Source organism: Candoia aspera, chromosome 6 (genome assembly GCF_035149785.1).
Source record: "Candoia aspera isolate rCanAsp1 chromosome 6, rCanAsp1.hap2, whole genome shotgun sequence".
Classification (NCBI taxonomy): domain Eukaryota; kingdom Metazoa; phylum Chordata; class Lepidosauria; order Squamata; family Boidae; genus Candoia; species Candoia aspera.
The window spans coordinates 55699013-55720902 of record NC_086158.1 but is presented as its reverse complement, the minus strand read 5'-3'; the positions used below and the strand labels follow the sequence as shown (position 1 = coordinate 55720902).

The 21890-nt window shown below is 45.3% G+C and overlaps 1 protein-coding gene across 4 annotated transcripts in view; it reads right to left on the bottom strand.

Moving 5' to 3' along the window:
* PLEKHS1 (pleckstrin homology domain containing S1) overlaps positions 1-13553 on the bottom strand; it is a 57410-nt gene extending 43857 nt beyond the window's left edge. For 2 of the 4 annotated variants that reach the window (XM_063307196.1, XM_063307192.1), the window contains exons 1-3: positions 3124-3632; positions 946-1019; positions 728-834 (exon numbers count right to left, since the gene is read on the bottom strand). In XM_063307196.1, coding sequence (XP_063163266.1) covers positions 728-834; positions 946-1019; positions 3124-3151 — 209 coding nt within the window. In that variant the 5' untranslated portion in view covers positions 3152-3632. Of the gene's footprint in view, positions 1-727; positions 835-945; positions 1020-3123; positions 3633-11599; positions 11857-12099 lie in introns of those variants that run through there. The other 2 variants (XM_063307193.1, XM_063307195.1) reach the window with 2 other exon arrangements.
* Between the last annotated feature and the right edge of the window lie 8337 nt (positions 13554-21890).

Genomic DNA, 21890 nt, shown 5'->3' with positions numbered 1-21890 from the left:
CTACCACATCTGGGCGGCAAAAGCACAGGCAACCATTAGATGGCAGCAAATAGTTCCTCACTGTTTGCTTGTGGTCATATGGGGTTTTCAAGCCCAGATACAGTAATGGTACAATGAGGATCATGCTTTCACAAAAAGGAGCTCTTTGTGCATAATCATACAGGGGCCCTTTTCATAAACCCACACATTCAGAATTGGGCTAGAACTCATGCAACCCTATTACTCCAATGTTTTACAACTTCATCTCCAATATTATTTACTGACTGACTGACTGACTGACTGACTGTATGCTGCCTCAAACAAAGAGCAAATCTAGGTAGCTTACATATTAGTTGTAAAAATCACATGATGATGATGATGGTGATGATCCAATGGCATAAAACAAAACTTAGCCACAGTTATTAGATAGTGATTCAATATCAGGGAGTGGATCATAACTCATCCTGCACGAGGGTCTTTTGGAAGAGCCATGTTTTTAAAGATTTGTGAAAGCACAACAGGGCTAGGGCCATGAAGAATTGAGGGTTGGGAAGGTTCCATAGGGAAGGTTTCATAGGTTGGGAAGGTTCCATAGGGAAGGTGCAGCCACATATCATATAATCTAGACCAAAATGTATTGTAGAACCAAGGGAAATTGCAGCACCCTTTATTTTTAAGCATTGGAAGTTTTGTACTTCAGTAGTAATTCAGTTAAAATAAACTGTGGTAGACATGATCAAACACTTACTCGTTAATTTCAATGTGACCCTTTATTTGCTGGCCTTTAAGATAGCTCAAGATGTAACCATTTTGGGAAGAATCAGAAAGAATAAAATATCTCTTTTTCCAGGAACTCTATAGGAAGGGGAAAAAATCAAGTTCACAAATTAGTAGAAAATCAGCATATTAGGAATGTATTTGATGATGATGATGATGATAGTAAAGCTATTATTTTTCTAATTGTACCTGATTATTAAAAAGATGAAGTGGTGGTGATTTTATAAAGAAACCATGCTTGTAGACACTGTAATCGTAATTTCCTAAGAAAGAAAAACAAAAAGTCATGATGTTTTAAAAAAGAGATTGTTATCCCTACACAAAAACTAATGCTAAATATTGGGCAACCAATTTTGGCCCTGAAGTATCATCAAGGCATCTCTCTTTCTCTCTCTCTCTACCTATGTTTTCAAAATGTGCGAGGCAAAATAGTAACTGAATGGTAAATAAACAAGAAATATCATTATGTTTTTTGTTGAGTGAACAGCCCCCAAGTATCCTGAATATGTTACTATACTGCAAATACTTCCTAGAAGATCAGAGATAGGCAAGCGTCTTTTTGGCTTGCAAGATAGACTTTACATTAGAGTTCTTAACTTACCCAGGATATTGTGAGTATTCTTAGGGTAAAACTGTGTTTTGGGTGCCCAATTAATTTGTGTAGCTTGGTTTAATGTTTACAAAAGATGGGAAAATGGAGAAATTTTCAGACATGCAAATGCTGGTAGAAGACAGTGGATAGTATGTGGTCCATTGTGAGGAGTAAAGATTAAAAAAAAAAGTGAAAATAGCTGCATATACTGTATGAAAGTGATTCTGTCTACTTTGTCACATGAAAGTTAGAATTCAGTATCACAAGAGGAAATTGAATGCAGTGGGAAAAGAGTTACTTAAGAAGTGACAGTGGTGAAACAAGAATAGGGTTATGAACGGGTGATACACATATGTGGACTGAATATAAAGTGAGTAACCAGTACAAAAGAACAATATTGAGAAGCTTTGATCATTCAGAGACAATGGATGAAGACATAATCACAAACACATGAAGGAAGACTGAATTGATTGAGAGGAAGGTAAAAACTGGGGAAGTGGTTTTTGGAGATCCTCAAAAGGAAAGATGTGAAAAATTTAAAGGACAAAGTGCATATATGAATTTGTTTGCCAGGACAGAAAGATATGGAAAAGTATAGAGAATGGTGTTTATGCAAAGTAGACTTAATTAGGATTCCTTTTATTTTCTCTTATCTCCTGATTTTAATTTCTTTTCCATACTACTGCCTATACTTACATTTGAAAAATGTTGCTTACTCTGAAAGAGAGTAACATGATGTCTATGTATGTTTGTAAGAACACTCCAAACACAGCACTGCCTATTATATGGTTTCCAATTGACTACACTGTACATTTAGGATTTATGCCATGACTACCATATTAAAATAGTTTGAAAAAACCATATTTGTAAGGATAATGTATCATCTAATCTCAATATGAGTAATGTTATATATTTAAGCAATGACAGTAGTTAAGGAGAAAACATGCTACTGTAGATATCACAGACTGAAGCTAGATAGAAATGAAAGCATGGGGAAGCATTTCCTGTATAGGCTCCTTTCATTCTCTTCATGATATCTTTTATTAATTATTATTATACTATTGCACGTGAACATGCTTCCACATAGTCAGGAACTGGAGCATTAGTTCTTGAAAATCATAACATAGTCTAAAGGATTTATCTGAAAGTGGCAGGCTAGAGTTACAAGCAGAATTTCTCTTTGTTCTTAAAAAAATCCTAGCAAACTGACCTTTGGATAGACAGAACAGATAAACATACTGAAATGTGCTTTCTATTCACAGAAAACTCAGAACAGTAGTTGAAAAATGTTGTCAAGTAAAAATAAAAGAATACGTGTAAAGCTTCTTGATGAATAAGAAGCAGAGCTCAATGTGAATCAAATTCAGCCAGGCCACATCTCTGAAGTGGGTAATCAATATAAAGTGTAAAATATAAAGCATGGACAAGGGGCATTTTCCGCTTCATTGAGTAGCAACATCTGCCACTCTTAGCGAAAGGAGCAGGACTTTAGGTATGAAGATCTGATTCTAGGGTGGCTTAAGAATATCCATGGCCAAATATTCCATTAGGTTTGGAATGTGGATCAGAGTCACACAGATACTGGAAAGGGAATATAACATGGTTGCTCTAATAAATAGTCCACTATTTATTTAAATAGCCCTTTTAATAGAGTCTTATTCTGACTCATTCATTGAAGAAGGCAAAAGAACAAGGTATATACTGATAAATAGCAAGTATCAAAAATGCTGTGAAAAAAGATATTTGGCAAAAACATATAAGAATTAGTTGTGTACCAATACTTCTTCTTTTTGTAGGATCCATATTTGATTGTTAGTTCAACCTGGAAAATAAGTGAAGTGTGAATGTTAAAGGGCACTTTAATAAGAAGAGTTTCACTATTTCTCATGGCTACAGTATCATAATCAAAGGATTTTTAAAAGATACACCTTTTCTTTTCAGGGTGAAGTCACTAATCCTGTTCATCTTTTTAAAAATATGTAAACAGAAACTATAACCATGCAAAAGGTTATCAGATGGTAACCAATATTGTTTGTCAATCTTAATTAAATTTAGGTTACTCACATAATAGCATGAATGTAAAATGCTCTGATATGCCAAAACAAACAAAAAAAATCTCATGTAGTTTTAAGTTTCCCCCCAAAGGATGTGGTCTTTGCCAAGAATAAGAACAGTGATATTTGATTTCTATGGTTTTCTTGTCCTATAACAACAGTTGCTACTTGGAATGTTGCGCACAATACTAGAAGATTCATTTACCATCCTGGAACTTCAACAAAATACAGCAAAAAGTCCCTTGAGATTAGAATTGTAAGAACTGTATTGATAATAGATTTTTAAGAAGGAAGAGAGATTTAGGAACTGATACACTGAATTTGAGGTAGTCCAGACAAGAAACCAAACTCATGAGTGCTAACACTACCTTTATTGTAAGGTTATAGTAACAGAACCTTGCAAGTCTGAAAGCACATCTCTCTCCCCATCCCACTTGCCCTTACTTTCCAGGGAACTAGGGAGGGTCCCTTCTGAGATGCTTACCATGTCCCCATTGTGGACTGTGGACTGAGATGTCTCTTATCTGACCATTGTCCAACCTGCAGCTCTTTTTTCTCCTGTCTCTCAGGGATATTCCCACAGACCATTAGACATACACATGTGCATGCACACCTAAATGTACATATATCCAGTAAAACCTGCCTACAAGAAGGAATGCTACTGGCAATTGCTTTTCAGGAATGGTAGCAGGTGAATTGTCCAGTGAGAGGACATTGTAGCCTGCTGTCTGGATTGAATAGCTTCCAAATGGTTGCCAAAATATCTCAGTCTGGACAGAATGTTCTTAAATTGGTTTAGAGGGTAGCCAATATGAGCACAGGGCAGGAGCAGATTAAGGGTACAGTGCAGAAAATCCCCTTTGTAACTAAATACCTTGTTGGGCAACTGCATTTTACATTTAAGGTTCAAGTGACATATGTTCCATATTATTTAAAGCTATGTTTTTATATTATTTTTAAATACACCTTTGATTGATGGCATACTACTCTTGGGGCAGGAGTTAGCTGCAGATGTAGATGGCATGGTATTCCCCCACCTATCAGTTTTATTTATTATCTACTGTTTAAATGAACTTCTATTTAATTTTTTCCCAAAACAATAAAGAAACACAACACGTCTAGGAGAAGTGCTTTAGAGCCAATCATTCAATAAATGGATCAGAACATACTGCACTTGAAAGAGCCAAAAACAAGTAACTGGGAGTCATCCTCCAGTAGGTAAGAAATAAAAACCAAAATGTAAACCACAGCCCTTAACTTATCTTGTTATAAAACTTCTAACCCAATCACACATTTGTTTAAAGAATTCAAACACAACCTGAAACGGGAATGGGGGAAGTCATTTACTCTGATAAAAGATATATCAGGTATTTCTGAAAGAATTAACAAACAATTTAAAGCCTTATCAAGACAGACATCAAACATTGCTCAGAGAACTAGGGTCATGAGTGCCGTTGAGCTGAAGACATCAGCGCAATGGCACACATGACAATAACGAGGAAACAGGGGAAGGGGCTCAAGATAAGCAGCCATCAACTCACAAAGACGAGAGAAGAAGATACAATGGCTAAGCGGATCGCGAGGCACACCCAAGCTGTTAACGCTAGCGCAACGGAGATCGCCCAGCTGACAGCAATCACCGGATGAATAAGGAAACCGATGATGGGCGATCCCGGAGCGCCAGCGGGGCCTCGCAACCCCTCACCTACCGGCAAGACAGCATGTTGGACAAAGGGGGGGTGACGTAACCTCGAGTGAGGGGGCGCTGACCGGCGCGGGGTATTTAAACCCCGCACCGGTGCGCTCCTGTCACTCTCAGCTTTTTTCTACAACTGTAACTACGCTATGAATAAACCAGAGCCTGCTTCAGCTGAACCAGTGTCTGTGTGTTACTCGGCGGTAGGCAGTGCATGACATAAAGCTGAGAGTCACAAACTCAGCCTCGCCGAGCCCCACCAGACGACAACGAGCCGCGGGAGGAATAGACGGCGAGAAGACCAGGAACGATGAGGCTGGCGCGACGCGGACAAGGGGGGCGAGCCGCACGGCAAGAAGCAGAGGAGGACCGATCGAGGCCAGAGGCACCGCGGACTCCCGGAGCCATGGACGCCCACCCGGCCCAACCCGAGCCTCAGCTCCAACCCCAAGGGGAGATGGCGACGGAGGCAACCCGGCCATGGGAGGGAGCAACATACCTCCCGAGACCAGCGGAGAACCCCGCGCCCCACATCGCACCCCAGCCACGGGCGTGGAGCGGCAGCCCAACGGCGGTAAGCATGGGGGAGGACGAAGAAGCAACCCAGCCGACGGCGGAGGAAGCGGGCCAACGGATGGGAGTGCCTGAACCCCACCGGCGACCCACCCCCGCCGACACACCGATGGAACCGGCCCCAGCGGCGGCACGGATCGCGGACGGGGACGCACAAGCTAGACTCGCGGCCATGGAGACCCAACTGAAGGAACTCCGGACCATGCTTCAATCGTTGATGTCCCCCGTGCCGCCCAACGACGTCCCTGCACAGGTCCACACCCCGAGCGAGGCGCCGAACTCCCACGGGCCAGATGAGGGTCAACAAACAGCCCAGGCAGACGACGCCACAGGCCGGGAAGTGAGAGGAGGGGGCTCACAAAACGCTCGGGCCCCAAAGGACTTCCCCATCTTCTTCGATGGGAACCCCGCGAAACTGTCGTTCTTCATTACGAACGCCAGGGAGTTCATGGGGAGGCACGGACACTCCTATGACTCCGAAGCGGACAAGATCGCAGCCGTGGCGATCAAACTACAAGACCGGGCGGCGGACTGGTACGTCCAACTGTACGAGTCCAGCTCCCCCGCCTTCGCCAACTTCCACGCCTTCATCAATGAGATGAAGAGCTACTTTGAGGACCCACTAGCCAAAGTGAGGGCGAAAAGCGCACTCCAAAGACTCAAACAGGGCGCACGCACTGTCCCGGACTACGCCCTCGAGTTCAAAGCCCTCGCAGGGAAGATCAACGACTGGTCCGAGACCACCCTGCTGGAAATGTTCAAAAGGGGGCTCAACCGCGACGTACTCCAATGGGCCCTCTACCGCGACGACCCAGAGACTCTACACGGTTGGATCCACCTCGCGGGGAAAGCAGAACACGCACACTGCACCTTCCTCATGGCAACGACGGAAGACACGACCAACACCTGCCAAAAGGTACTCGCGCCACACGTGGGGACGGCCGGTCCCACATACCCAAGGAAGAAATTTAATCGCGGGCCCTGCGGGAGGTGTGGAAAACTGGGGCACAAGACGGCAGATTGCTTCGCCAACCGACCGCCGGCTAGTGTGCCTAAACCCGCCCCGAAAACTAACCTCAAACCACCTAACCCGCCGCCGCCCCCTCACCGCCGAATGACCGGAGCCACAGCGACACCAGAGGAAGGCTGGGACACCTACTGGGGGGGAGAGGACGCCGTAGACCCAGACCAGCCGGCGGGAAACGCTCCCCGCCTGCCCTGAAACGCGTTGCGAGGCAGGCGGTAGGACAGCAGCGCGGACCACCTCGACGGAACGGCGAAAGCTCCGTTATAATGGCGGCAATCAAACTCTCTGCCGGCAACGGAGTCACCACGGCCGCGGCACTAGTGGACTCGGGGTGCTCAAAAAACCTCATCCACCCCGACTTAGTCGCCAAACTCGACCTCCGCTGCTCCCCCCTCCCCACGCCGCTGGCATTCCACCAGCTGGACGGCTCAACAGCGGGAGGGAAACCAGCCACGATGCAGACCGAGCCGGTCACCCTGCAAATGGGCACTCACACCGAACGCACATCGTTCGTTGTCACCCACATCGGACGACCCATTGCAGTCTTGGGAATGCCATGGCTCGCGACAAACAACCCGCGCATCGACTGGGAGACCCGCACCTTCATATTCGGCGACGGCGAGTACCGGGCGCCAGTCCTGGCGGGCAGAACCAACCCCACTGTGGGACGAGCAGAGGCAGCTACACAGGACAACGCAGCTACCACAGCAGACCTACCGGAACAATACGCTGACTTCTCCGAGGTCTTCGGAGAGGCGGAAGCTGACCAACTACCCCCCCCACCGCAAGACGGACTGTCGGATTGACCTGCTGCCCGACGTCCCCTTACCTAGACCGAAGATCTACTCGATGACCCCGAAGGAGATGGCAACCCTCCGGGAGTTCATCGATAAAAACCTAGAGAGGGGATTCATAGAGCCAGCATGCTCACCGGTCGGAGCCCCCGTCTTATTCCGGGAGAAGAAAGACGGCACCCTACGGCTCTGCACCGACTACCGGGGCCTAAACGCGGCTTCCCTGTCCAACAAATACCCCTGACCCCTGGTAAAAGATATGCTCGCCCACCTGTCCACGGGCAAGGTCTTCTCCAAGCTGGACCTTCGCGAGGCGTACTACCACATCCGAATCAGGGAGGGGGACGAATGGAAGACTGCGTTCAACTGCCCCCTAGGCGCCTTCCAGTACAAAGTGCTGCCGTTCGGACTCGCGGGGGCCCCAGGGGTGTTTATGCAGCTCATCAATGAGGTCCTGCATGAACACTTGTTCAAAGGGGTCCTCGTCTACATAGACGACGTCCTTATCTACACCAAAACGCACGAGGAACATGTGACCCTAGTCAGACAAGTCCTCGATAAGCTCAGAAGGGCGCAGCTCTATGCCAAACCCGCAAAGTGCGAATTCCATAAAGCGCGCCTAGACTACCTGGGGTACTGAATCTCCGGAGACGGCATAGAAATGGACCCCGCAAAAGTCGAGGCGGTGCTGAACTGGGAACGCCCCCACAACAGACGCCAACTCCAGAGCTTCCTCGGCTTCGCGAATTTTTACAGGTCATTTGCCCGGGGGTTCGCAGAGATAGCCCTCCCCCTAACGGACCTCCTCAAAACCAAAGGAGTGGGGGACACCCGATGCACCAAGAACCCGGGCACAGTATTGAATTGGACTCCCGCGTGCCAGACCGCATTCAATAAGTTGAAAGCGCTGTTCACCACAGAGCCAATCCTCGCGCACCCGGACCCAGAACGGCCGTTCGTGGTCCAAGCCGACGCCTCAGACTTCTCCCTGGGGGCCATCCTACTCCAAAAGGACCCCACAGGACTCCTGAAACCATGCGCCTACCTGTCGAGGAAATTCTCCGAGACAGAAAGGCGATGGCACGTCTGGGAGAAGGAAGCCTTCGCGGTAAAATCGGCGCTGGAAACATGGAGACACTTACTTGAAGGAGCCGCCCAACCATTCGAGGTCTGGACCGACCACCGGAACCTCGAGGCCCTCCGAACGCCCAGACGCCTTAGCCCAAAACAGGTCCGATGGGCCCAATTCTTCAGCCGCTTCAACTTCCAGCTGAAGTTCATGCCGGGTAAAAAGAACTTCCTGGCTGACGCCCTTTCCCGACTGCCCCAAGACGAAGAGCCCGCCCCAGACACGATTGGGACGGTCCTATCCGCTTCCCAACTGGGGATGGCTGTGACCACCCGGAGCGGCGCTCGGAGGCAGCACGACTCTACGGCGCAACCGACGGCGGGACAACCTGTGACCAGACGACGCCAACCACAACTACCAGGGGGAATACGCACGGACCTCGCCGCCGCCCTCAAAACCGACCCCTGGTTCCTGGCGAACCCCGACAAGGTAACGATGGCACAGGACCTGGCATGGGGGGAAGGCAGAATCTATGTCCCGGACTCGCAACGCCAAGCGATCTTGCATAGATCCCACGACACCAAGCAAGCGGGACACTTTGGGTTCCTTAAGACCCTGCACCTAACAAGGCGTCAATTCTGGTGGCCCGCGCTAAGACAGGACGTGAAAGCCTACGTAGCGTCCTGCCCAACGTGCGCCAGAGCCAAACGGGCACCAGGCAAGCCCTCAGGACTTTTACTCGGCGGTAGGCAGTGCATGACAACTAGTCAAGTTTGTGATTGCCTAAAAATGCCTGCTAGTATGAAAAAATATTGAGAAAATATCATGGATGTTAAAATATCTCAGGCAGATGTTGAAGCAATATTTGTATCAGACATATTAGCAAAAATGTTGAGAATGACAGCATGCTCAATTACATACTATAGTACTGTAATAATATTTCATGATCTCTCCCAAAATTGCATGTGTCTGAAAAGGACATAGTATAAGCACATCAAATTCAAAACTGGCAGCTTGCAAAGTTGAACAAACCAAGACAAAATTATTTATTGAATGATATGACTATAACCCTATTTAATGCAATACATTCTTCCCAGTTTGTTAAAAGAACTTCTAGAATTCATTCAATTATTTGCTTGAACAGTAAGTTTTTAAAAAAATCTATAATGTTTGCATTTCATAAGCAAAATGAAATGAAATGAAATGAAATCCAATATTTTACACATTCCCCTTCAACATAACATCTTTAAATACCTAGGAAAATCTTTAAAGATCCAGGAATGTAAATATGCTATTTAATAAGTATAATGGCCCTGCTTGAAAAAAAAAAATAAGGATATAAAAAAATGGAACTAGAGTTATCACAGTATTTTAAACCATATAACAGCAACTATGGTTACTTCCAAATGGATATATCTATTTCAAACTTGTTTAAAAATATATTCATGATAACATTCTTACCAATTAAGAAAAACAAATTGTATTTTTATGGTCTAATTCAAATCAGTAGAATAAAAAGAAAGATTTTATATTTATCTCCAAATAAAGAAAGATGAGACATATCTTGTTTAAGAATATGTTACCAAGCAGTTCAGTTAGCTGGTGTTATTCCTTTCATAATGGAAAATCCAGCAAAAAAATGGTTTGGAATAGAAAATATTCAGTATAAGAGTGTAAATCTTTTTTTTTCCCCTTTCAAACCTACCTTCATAAAATGAATAAACTCAACAATAATTTCACACAAATAATGTGTTGAATGCAGAGAAAGAATTTTTCAGAACTTATTCTTCATTAACTCCATTGAAAATATATGCAAATGTTAACTAAGACAGAGCCACACTGTTGAAATCATGCGGAAGAGAAGCCTTAATAGAGTAAGAGATTTTTATAAAAAATACCTTTCAGTCTGGAGCAAGCTGAACAAAAATTAGAACATAAAATGGCATTTTATTGGTTCCATAATAAAAAATAAAAATATGATGGAATTGGAAATAGATCTCTATATAATTTTGAAAAAATAGCATTTTTTTCTTCATAGTACCTAAAGGTTCTATCTTAAAAATAGATCTTATTTGAAATACATTTTTAGTGAATCTACCATAGGGCTAAGACAAGAGTTAGGGAAACAATAAGATAATATCTGGCAGTCTCAATTATTTCATGTTTTTTCTTTCCTAAGTATTTTGTTTTGTTTTGTTTCGTTTAATACTATGTGTGTCACCCAAAGTCACTCTTGTAAGATGGGTGGGTCTTAAGGTCTTACACTCATGGTATCAAACTGTGATAAGAATATCATATATATTTTGTACATAGTCAATGAATTGTTGGTAAATCTAAAGCCTATCACATTCTTTCATCCTTGTAGAAGGTGATAAGGTTTAGATTTTTGGAAGAAAGATTTTAATGATATGTCATATATAAACAAACAGAAGATGTTTTTTTTTCCCAAAGTTAAATTTATTAAACATGTATGTTAGAATAAAATATGGCAAAGTAAGAAACACATTTCTATTTTTAGCAGTTAAATTAATTATTGCTGACCAATGAAATATCTAGATAATATCTCAAGGGTTAAATGGTATGGTAGTATCTAGTCTACAGCATTGCTTGAGAAAGTTTCTGATAAAATCCATTATTTGACAATGAAAAATAGCAAATCATTATTCTGTGAACAATAGTGGGATATTATTGTTTATATAAGAGAAATTCATCCATGCCACAGTCTGTAACAGAAATTATGGGAATGTTAAATTGTACCAGCATCATGTGAATCTTAAATTTAATTCTAAAAATAAATTTTGTTGGCCCATGTCTCCTAGTAATCAACTATTATGTGCTTACATTATATTCCAGTTGCAATAATCTGGTCAGCTTTGCAACAAAGATTATTTTCAAAATACAATGTTATAGACCCTAACAATTCTGCTACAATAAAGGAGTGGAACAAATTTATTATAAATAATAACATTTGTTTTAATTTAACAAATAAAGATTTTTTTAAAAATAAGAATTTAGATAAGCTAAAGAAAACAAAGTACCTTTGAATCTGGGCAGTTAGTCTGCCTTCTTTTGAATGGCAAATCTTCCAAACTAAGTGCAAACCCTTATTCTCATAGCACATACCCCAAACAATATCAGAGTAAGCTACTGTGAATTTTTCTACTCATGCCCTTTGTGTATCACATTTCCTTGAGACTGAAGGTGGTAAAAACACCTATAAAATTAAAGGATGTCAAATTTAGAATACTAAATTGTGATGAAAAGAGGAGAGGAGGCTTGCCTGCAGTTACTTTTCATGCACAATTAAAAAAAAATTTTTGTAACAGCACAACTCTTCCTCAGGTGAAAGATAATGATTCCAAGTTTATGCCTGATTTAGTTTTATTTACAGAATTTTTAAAGAGGTTCTAGCATAAATCTGTGAAAATAAAATCTAGTGAGACACTTTGCATTTTAATACATAGAACAAGATAATAAAAATAAATTGTACATATTAATGTCAGCTCTAAATGAACATGTGATTTGTAGCAATACTTACAGGATAGGATGTTTACCATGCTGGAGATCAACAATGTCCAATCAAGTCACTGAGACATTTATTGAGAATTGGATTATTAGTTACAGAGCGACTGTCCTTTTATAAGACTCTTAATTGCACCCCATTACTATGAGTCATAAGGAAATACCCATGTTTTTTCTTATGAGAAATATTCCCTTTCACTGTCAAAACTGCAAGTTGCTTTAATGAGGAAATCCAGGAAATGGCAGTGTTTTTAAAGAGCATTTGACAGTGCAGAAAAACAGGTGCAATGATAATACTGAATCTGGTTTGGCAGTGTTTGGCTTTTTTACTTCATTTCCTCATAGCACTCTTTTTTTTTCTTAAGGTAACACTGTTCCGACAGCAACTAGAAGAGATATAAAATAATATGAGGATAGAATTGGGTGCTTTATTGCGATTATTACAATCCAACAAAACAGAATTGGGCATTACTGTGAGTCAACTATTCTACATTACTTTATTTAATGAATGACATAGACAGGGAAACTCTCAGACAACAAACCCATAGGCCTTTCCTTACTTGTATCTAATCACAGCAAAAAATGCTTGATTGTTTGCTTTAGAATTCCTGTATTCAATCTCCCTTCCAATTCTACTGACAATATGGCCTTCATCTCACCCTCAACCCATCCCAGAGGCAGCCTTAACCCACACTATTCTGACGTTACTGAAACAAGCCAAGACAATTCCAAAGTGCATAAAATCTGCTGTGTATCCCTGACCATTCTGTTGGCCAGTGCATTCTGTGACTGCAAGGGGTGAGAATAGACTGGTGCCTGCTGGCAGTTTCAGGCTGGTATAGGCAAACTCCCACCATGCTCCACCATTCTCCTCTGCCTCCGTTCTGTCATAGTTTTCTCCTGGTAAAAAGAACTTGGTGCAGCTGTGGTGGGAATTTGTGGGATGAGGCACTGCACAATTACTTGGAAGTGCTGGCTTTTTCAAAACTCAGCAGGACATCTGCCTGGTTTGGGGTAAGCTAGCATTTTACCACACCAATCTACCAGCCTACAAAGCTTGTTTGTCAGGCTTCCTTACATTCTGGTTGTCCTGAGTTGATCCAGCGGTACAGCCATCATTGATGACAGAAGGAGAAATATCAGACACAAATGTTAAGACAGTTTTTGAAACTATTTCTCTCTGCCTCCCTTCTGCTGAGAGGCAGCAATATTTTTTTCCCCTCTATGGAGTATCATGCTCAAATTTGTTAATCAAGGAGCTAAAGGTTTGTGTGCAAGGAGAGAACCATAGTTTATGGGACATGGGAAGATATTGTAGTAAGACATTGGCACGGGGACAATAAAGGTGACTGCAGTGTAGAAACAATCCTCAGTATTTTAGAGGAAACTCTGAGGTTCAATTTAGGAATAGCTTCAGTGTCTTCCCTCTCATTGACCCAGAGCTGAGACAAAACCAAGTAGAAGGGAGGGTGGAAGAGGAGAGGGAGAGGGAGGGAGGGAGGGAGGGAGGGAGAGAGAGACTGACTTCGGCAGGATAATGTGTACCTATGTATGTCTCTAAGAGAGGGAGAAAAAAAAAGCAAGTGAAAGAGATAAAATGTTTACAGTAAGTAAAGGAATGGACAAAGCATTCTCTGTCCCATTGTGTTACACACACACACACACATATGTATATATATTTCAGATCTTAATCCCACCCATAATCTTTGCACACCCTGCAAGAGGGCTAAAGCCACCTTCTCACCTTTCACAATCATACAGTTTCCTGAATAACCCTTCTACAGAGGACAAGGAGGAGCTTTGATATTGCTTTGTATGTTGCTTCATTGCACCCAAGAAAGAATTAATACAAATGCAGAAGTGTATGTGCCATATCCAGGTTTTAAATTGCAAGTCCTCCCTTTGGAGTCTTGGCTATTCTTTTCCCAGCCTTGAGATCCGAATGCACCTGTTCCATGTTGACACAACAGTGCTCTCTGGTTCAAGCAATGCTGCTTCCTACCTTGTCAGCTTTAGCTCATATGCCCCTGTGTCATGTCCCCCATTGCGATGCATACATGCATCACAATGGGGAACATGCCTTTCCGGAGAAGGGAAGGAAAGAGGAAGGAATTAGTGATAATCCTTTAAGCACTAAAAGACAAATACCAATAAACGACAAAGGAGCCATACCTTTGCCCTGACCCGAGAAGCCATCATCCCATCTTCCTGACATCTCTGCATTACCCCGGGGGACACACCTGCACCGGACACAGGAAGAGGACAGAGGTGATCAGCGCTAATCCCCCTGATTGCCCATCGAGACTCTGGAATCACACCCTGATCGCCCATCAAGACTCCGGATCAGGACTTTGGGACAATGGGGGGTGGAGAAGGACCAGGTCTGCACCGTGGGTATTTACCGGCTACCTCGCATGCCATGTGCTCATTCCCATCTTTTTCTGTGTATGCATTCTATTCCTAATAAACCGGAAATCCTTAGCCCTGACTAAGTGAGTCTGTGTCTCTTTGGGAATAAGGCAACCATCACATAAAGACGGGAAACAAAAATTTTTTTTTTCCGCCAGCACCATTCCAGATTTCATCTGTGAGGGACCCAAGCTGGCGATGGAAAGACTCAACCCACGAAGAGGTGGCTACCAGAGGACCGGCAACGGGTCACCCGACTCTACGGCACGAGGGATCGGTAAGAACCCTACTCCCAGACGGCACGAAGTCCAGGAGGGTTCGGGATCAAGCTCGGAGGAGGAGGAGACCGGGAGGAGCAGGACACTCAAAGCCACCAGAGAGTCGCAGGACGAGTGGGTCACCCTGGACGAGACGGCGGGATCCCTGCCCGGAACGCTCAGGGCATCTAAGAAGCCGCAGAACCAGCTGTCCCCAATGATCACAGGAGCTGAGGGAAGGCGCTGGAGCGGACGGACTGAGGAAGGCTCCCAAACAGCTGAGCGGCTAAGCATAGTGGAATCGAGGCTGGAGTCGGTCGAACAGCTGCTCCTGAGATTGTTGGTCGAGTGGGAATCCCGAGGAAGGGGTGAGCTGGAACCAGGTACTAGAAGCTCATCACCCCCCCTCCCATCCCTGAGACGCGGCAGCCAGGGCGAGGACGGAGATGGCAGAAGGCTGAGGCAGCACCGGGCAGAGTTCACCTCGCAGAACCCGCCAGGAGGTCATCTTCCCCCCCCTCCCACCCTGGAGACACGACAGCTGGGAAGAGGCTGGAGCCGGCACGAGACAGAGGCAACACCGCCAGGAGTCCGGCTGAGGGAATCCCCACACCGAGACCGGAGAACCCCAGCAGCCTGAGGCACGCCCAGATGACCAGATGTGGTTTGGAGCCCACCGGGAGCGGGAGTGAAAGACCTCGGGGTCAAATTCGACGGGGACTCAGCAACATTATCCTTCTTCCTGACAAAAGCAAAAAATTACATGGAAGAATTTGGGCCATATTTTTGCTCGGAAAAGGGCAAAATTAATGCCATTGCGAACAAACTCAAAGGAAGGGCGGCTGACTAGTATGTGCAGCTATGCCAGGCAAATGCCCCAGAGCTCGATTACTGCGACGAGTTCCTCTGGGCACTAGATCTGCACTTCAGAGACCCCTTAGAGAAGGAGAGAGCGAAAAGATCCCTAAGGGGAATCAGCCAAGGGCAACGATCTGTGGCAGATTATGCTATGGAATTTCAAGCACTGGCTGGAAAGGTGGAGGACTGGTCGCAGTCTACCCTAATTGAATGTTTCAAAGAGGGCCTGAACTTGAATGTTCTGAGGTGGGCATTATGCAGAGATGACCCAAACACTCTAATTGAGTGGATACTGCTAGCTGGTAAGGTGGAAAATGCCCAGAAAACCTTCCTACAAGCCAAGAGGATGGCACAACAAGCAGCGATGGCAAAGGGACCCCGAACCACTGCAGGACCGGTGAGACCAGCACCCCAACCCTGGAGAGAAGAGAGGGAGCGACAGTTCACCAAGGGGCAGTGCCTTCGATGTGGGAAAGAGGACCACAAAGCGGCAGCATGCCCGAAGACAAAGGCAGTTGACAGGCCAGGAAAAACGCCGGGCAAACCACCCGCAGCACCCAAAAAGATGCCAGTGGCCAGTGGAGAGATCGGAGCAAAAGATCTACCTTACTCCATTGAAGAGGAGGAGAGCGACGAGGAAGAACCGGCAGGAAACGCCAGCCACCTGCCCTGAGAAGCACCAGAGGGCAGGTGGAGGAGGATAATGGGCGCAGCGACACCTGGGTGAGTGCCAACTGTCCCGCCCTGTACGTGAAGGTTAAACTAAAGTCCAAGGAGAAGTCAATTGAAGTTTGGGCCCTAATAGACTCGGGCTGTTCCAGGTGCCTAATGCACCCAGACGTGGTTGCCAATTTAAATCTCCCATGCTTTCCACTTCAGCACCACATAGTTTTTACACAATTGGATGGTTCGGCAGCGGGAGGGGGCCCGGTCACCCAATTCACTGGAGAAGTGGCGTTGCAGTTAGGCAGCCACCGGGAGAGACTGAAATTTGTCATGGCACCGGTGGGCCACCCTTTAGTCATCTTGGGCATTCCGTGGCTGGTACGAAGGAACCCCTACATAAATTGGGAAACCAGGACGATCACGTTTACAGACGGCTTCTACCAAGCACCTACAGGGGAACGAATTCCCCGTGCTGCAGTGGGGAGGGCAGAGTCTACAACCACACACCTGGCTGCAGCAGCCCTGGAAGGCTTGCCAGACAGGTACATGGAGTTTGCAGATGTGTCCGGGGAGAAAGAAGCAGACAAACTCCCACCCCACAGAAAGACTGACTGTGCGATAGAACTGGTCCCCAACACACCATTGCCAAAGCCCAAAATTTACGCAATGACCCAGAAAGAACTGGCAGCATTGCGGGAGTTTGTGGACAAGAATTTAGCATGAGGCTTCATCAAGCCTGCAAACTCGCCAGTTGGAGCCCCAGTCTTGTTCAGAGAGAAAAAGGATGGGACATTAAGACTCTGTACGGACTACCGCGGATTGAATGCGGCTTCCATATCCAACAAATATCCTTTACCCCTAATCAAAGACATATTAGCACATCTGGCAAAGGGGAAAATATTCTCTAAACTGGACTTGCGAGAAGCCTATTTTCGCATACGTATAAGGGAGGGGGATGAGTGGAAGACGGCTTTCAATTGCCCACTGGGATCATTCCAATACAAAGTGTTACCGTTTGGTTTGGCAGGGGCACCAGGGGTATTTATGCAATTGATTAATGAGGTCTTGCACGACCACTTTTTCAAGGGGGTACTTGTTTACTTAGACGATGTATTGATATATTCTGAGACTGAAGAGGAGCATGAACACTTGGTAAAGCAGGTGCTCAGGAAACTCCGCAAAGCCGAGCTATTTGCCAAGCTCTCCAAGTGCGAGTTTCATAAATCTCAGATAGACTATCTGGGCTACTGTCCTAACTGCCAGGAAACACGCTGAGACAAGGAACTGGTCTCTAATGTTTTATTGCTTGTACATAACAGGAATCCTAACAAACTGAAGAAGCGTGGGAAAAACCCAGCCATATAAACCCCAAAGGTTAAGGCGGTCCCGATCTGTGTCTCTTTGAATGGCTACCTAATTCCTCAGTGCTACGCATGCACTTAACAGTCTGGATGGGAGCCCCCTGCTCGCCATCCTTACTCATGACATCTACAGAATCTCTGAGAGGGGCATCGAAATGGACCCTGGAAAAGTCCAGGCCATCCTGGCATGGGAGCACCCGCTCACTAGGAGGCAACTACAGAGTTTCCTCGGATTTACTAATTTTTACAGGGGGTTCATCAAGGGACTAGCAGAAATCATTTTGCCCCTAACTAATTTACTCCGCACCAAGGGTCTGGGAGACACGCGCAAAGCACGAAACCCAGGAGCGCTACTTAACTGGACACCTGAATGCCAAAGGGCTTTTGATCACCTCAAAAGCCTGTTCACAGAAGAACCGGTTCTCCAACATCCTGACCCCACCAAGCCCTTTGTAGTTCAAGTAGATGCCTCTGATTTCTCGATTGGGGCGCTCTTGCTTCAGCGGGATTTAAATGACCAGCTGAAGCCTTGCACGTACCTCTCCCGCAAGTTCTCCAAAACAGAACGGAGATGGCATGTATGGGAGAAAGAGGCTTTTGCTGTCAAAGCTGCCTTAGAGGCATGGCGACACCTCCTGGAAGGGGCCACATGCCCCTTTGAGGTCTGGACGGACCACAAAAACCTGGAAGCGCTCAGTACCCCAAAACGCCTCAGCCCCAAGCAGGTTCACTGGGTACAGTTTTTCAGCCGCTTTGATTTTAAGCTGAAGTTCATACCAGGACGAAAGAACTTCTTAGCTGACACTCTCTCTAGGCGGCCCCAGGATGCCAGTCAGGCATCTGACATTGTAGGTACTGTGTGGACTGACACACAGCTGGGTTGCCAAGCTGTCACACACAGCCAAACTGGAACGCAGCACACCCCGGCATAACCACCCGCAAGGGGAGGGAGACGCATGTCAACTTCATCGCAATTGCAACAGCAGTTCGTACAAGCCTTAAAAATGGATACATGGTTGCAAGCAAATAAACACAATGTTTCTTTTGCAAATGATTTGGCTTGGAAACAAAATAGCTTGTACGTGCCGGAGCAATTGCGAGCAGAGGTTCTGAGCTGTTCTCACGATGACAAAACAGCAGGGCACTTTGGTTTTGTCAAAACGCTGCATCTGGTAAGGCGACAATTCTGGTGGCCTACACTTAGGAGGGATGTAAAAGAATATGTCGCTGCTTGCCCTACATGTGCTATGGTCAAGCGAAAAGCGGGGAAGCCCCAGGGACTATTGCAGCCGGTGGCAAGCCTCTCCCGCCCTTGGGAGGAAATCTCAATGGACTTTATCATAGACTTGCCACCCAGCCAGAGAAAAACGGTCATCTGGGTGGTTAAAGACTACTTGTCGAAACAGGTACATTTTATCCCATGCGCCTCCATTCCCTCCGCTCAACAGCTGGCACGCCTCTTTTTAAATCACATTTAGAAATTACATGGTACCCCCTCCCGCTTGGTCACAGATAGGGGTACACAATTTACTTCTCAATTCTGGAAGGCATTTTTGAAGTTAATTGGCACCAAGCAGGCATTGTCCACTGCTTGGCACCCCCACACGGATGGCTCAACGGAAATCCTTAACTCCACCCTGGAGCAATATTTGCACTCCTTCATAAGCTACCAGCAAGATGATTTGGTAGACTTACTCCCCTTTGCTGAGGTGGCATATAACAATGCAGTGCACCAGAGCACGGGTCACACCCCCTTCTGGGTAGTCTATGGTTGAGACTTCGTTCCGATCCCGGAGTTACCACAGCCAGAGGCCCCACCTTGTTCCCCAGATGACTGGGCGGCACAGCTAGCCAACGTCTGGCCAATCATTCAGCTGGCTCTCTCCGAAGCCCAAGCAACCTACAAGCGGTATGCGGACAACCACAGGGCTGCGCAGCCAGACTTCAAAGTGGGAGATAAGGTCTACCTCTCCACTAAGTTCATTAAGTCTCCACAGCCCTCAAAGAAGTTAGCCCCCAAGTTCATTGGCCCATTTCCAATAGTGGAAATAATCAACCCGGTTACTTTCAAGTTAGAATTGCCACACAACTTGAAACGCATACACCCGGTGTTCCATTGTGCCTTACTGAAACCGGTTACCTCCTCAAAGTGGCACAACGAACCCCCGCCCCCCGCCTCCTCCCATCATGATCGATGGACAACAGCATTTTGAAATCAAGGAGGTTCTAGATTCCTGAAGGCTACGGGGCACCCTCCAGTACCTGGTCTGCTGGAGACATTTCCCCCACCCTGAGTGGGTGCATGCTCGGGATGTCTCAGCGCAGCGGCTTGTCAAACGCTTCCATGAAGCGTATCCTGCCAAACCAGCACCTTGAATTTTTGGGGGGAGGCAGTATGTCATGTCCCCCATTGCAATGCATACATGCATCACAATGGGGAACATGCCTTTCCGGAGAAGGGAAGGAAAGAGGAAGGAATTAGTGATAATCCTTTAAGCACTAAAAGACAAATACCAATAAACGACAAAGGAGCCATACCTTTGCCCTGACCCGAGAAGCCATCATCCCATCTCCCTGACATCTCTGCATTACCCCGGGGGACACACCTGTGCCGGACACAGGAAGAGGACAGAGGTGATCAGCGCTAATCCCCCTGATCACCCATCGAGACTCTGGAATCGCACCCTGATCGCCCATCAAGACTCCGGATCAGGACTTTGGGACAATGGGGGGTGGAGAAGGACCAGGTCCGCACCGCGGGTATTTACCGGCTACCTCGCACGCCATGTGCTCATTCCCATCTTTTTCTGTGTATGCATTCTATTCCTAATAAACCGGAAATCCTTAGCCCTGACTAAGTGAGTCTGTGTCTCTTTGGGAATAAGGCAACCATCACACCCTGCTGCTGCCAATGTCCAGCTCTGCATATTCCAACAGACCACCTTGCCTCCTTCCCCTGCCTGCCTTAGCTGCTGTCACTGCCATTGCCAATGTCCAGCATGGCAGGTCTTACCAGCCCAGATCCACCACCAGATGCTTTTCTTTTCCTCACTCCTTTCCATGCCACCCTCAGCTGATGCTACTAATAACCTTGACTTTTTTCCCATTCGTGAACCATTCTGCTGAAAACAAATGCATTTCAGTCCCTCTCCAGAACAAAATAGATGTTTCATTCTGATACTGAGATCAGACTTGCCCAGACCTCGCCTTTCACAAGGCATTCACAATCTGGCTTCACCATCTAACCTGGGGCCCCGATAGTATGGGTGAGTCTATTTCATGTTTGAGTGGGATGTTATGAATGTTCTCCCTTATGAATGTTGTCCCTCTGGTGGGAGGAGATGGGTGGTGACAAATTCGATAAATAAATAAAAATAAATACGTTCTTGGCTATTTTATGCTGTTTATGCTGTTTTTTTAAATTTTGTTTTTATTCTGCTTTTAATTGTTAGCTGCCCAGAGTCATGTATATGAAATAGGCAGCCATATAATTTATTAAATAAATAAATAAAGCGTCCAAACACATAATTTAGTTTCGGAATGGCTCACTGAAAAGGTCCAAGTGTCAGGTCTTCTCAGTAATGACCCCCAATTTATTGTACATTCTGCCTCAGAAGTATGGTTGGCTGTTATTTTGGACAGGCCAAAGCAACATTGTTCCACAGGGCATTTGGCCCTTAGGACGTACTGTTTTTGTTTTCTATTGTTATTATTTATATCTTTTTAAAATGTATTTTGGACTCTTTTTAACTCCACCAGGAATCTACCTGGATTGAGGTGGCAATAAACATTGCAAAACAAATGAGTAATCAATAATTAAACCAGCTGTTACATGCATGGAATTAGTGCACAGAACATTTAGTTTATCTTTATTTAGCAAGTTATTTAGACTTTACAGAATTTCCTTCTTCTCTTCTGTCACGCTTCAGTAAGGTACCACTAAGGCTAGGTCACAAAAAATCCAAGAACCGAGTATAAGGAATATTTTCTAAAGAAAATTGAAACTCTGCACCAAAATATGTTTCTAATCTTATTTTTTTGTCCAAACGTTCAGTTTTGGCCTCATCTTTTAAGTAGGCTTGCTCATTTCCATCTGTTCTAGGTTTTTCTAATGGACAGACTTGTGCTTATTTGATGTCTCACTGACTGTGTGAGGATTAATTTTCACAGTATTTCCTTTTTCATGTCTCTCCACTCTTGTATCAGAGCTTGGAGCTTCCTTCTCCCATGCTTCCCTCATAATTGGTTTAAGAGAA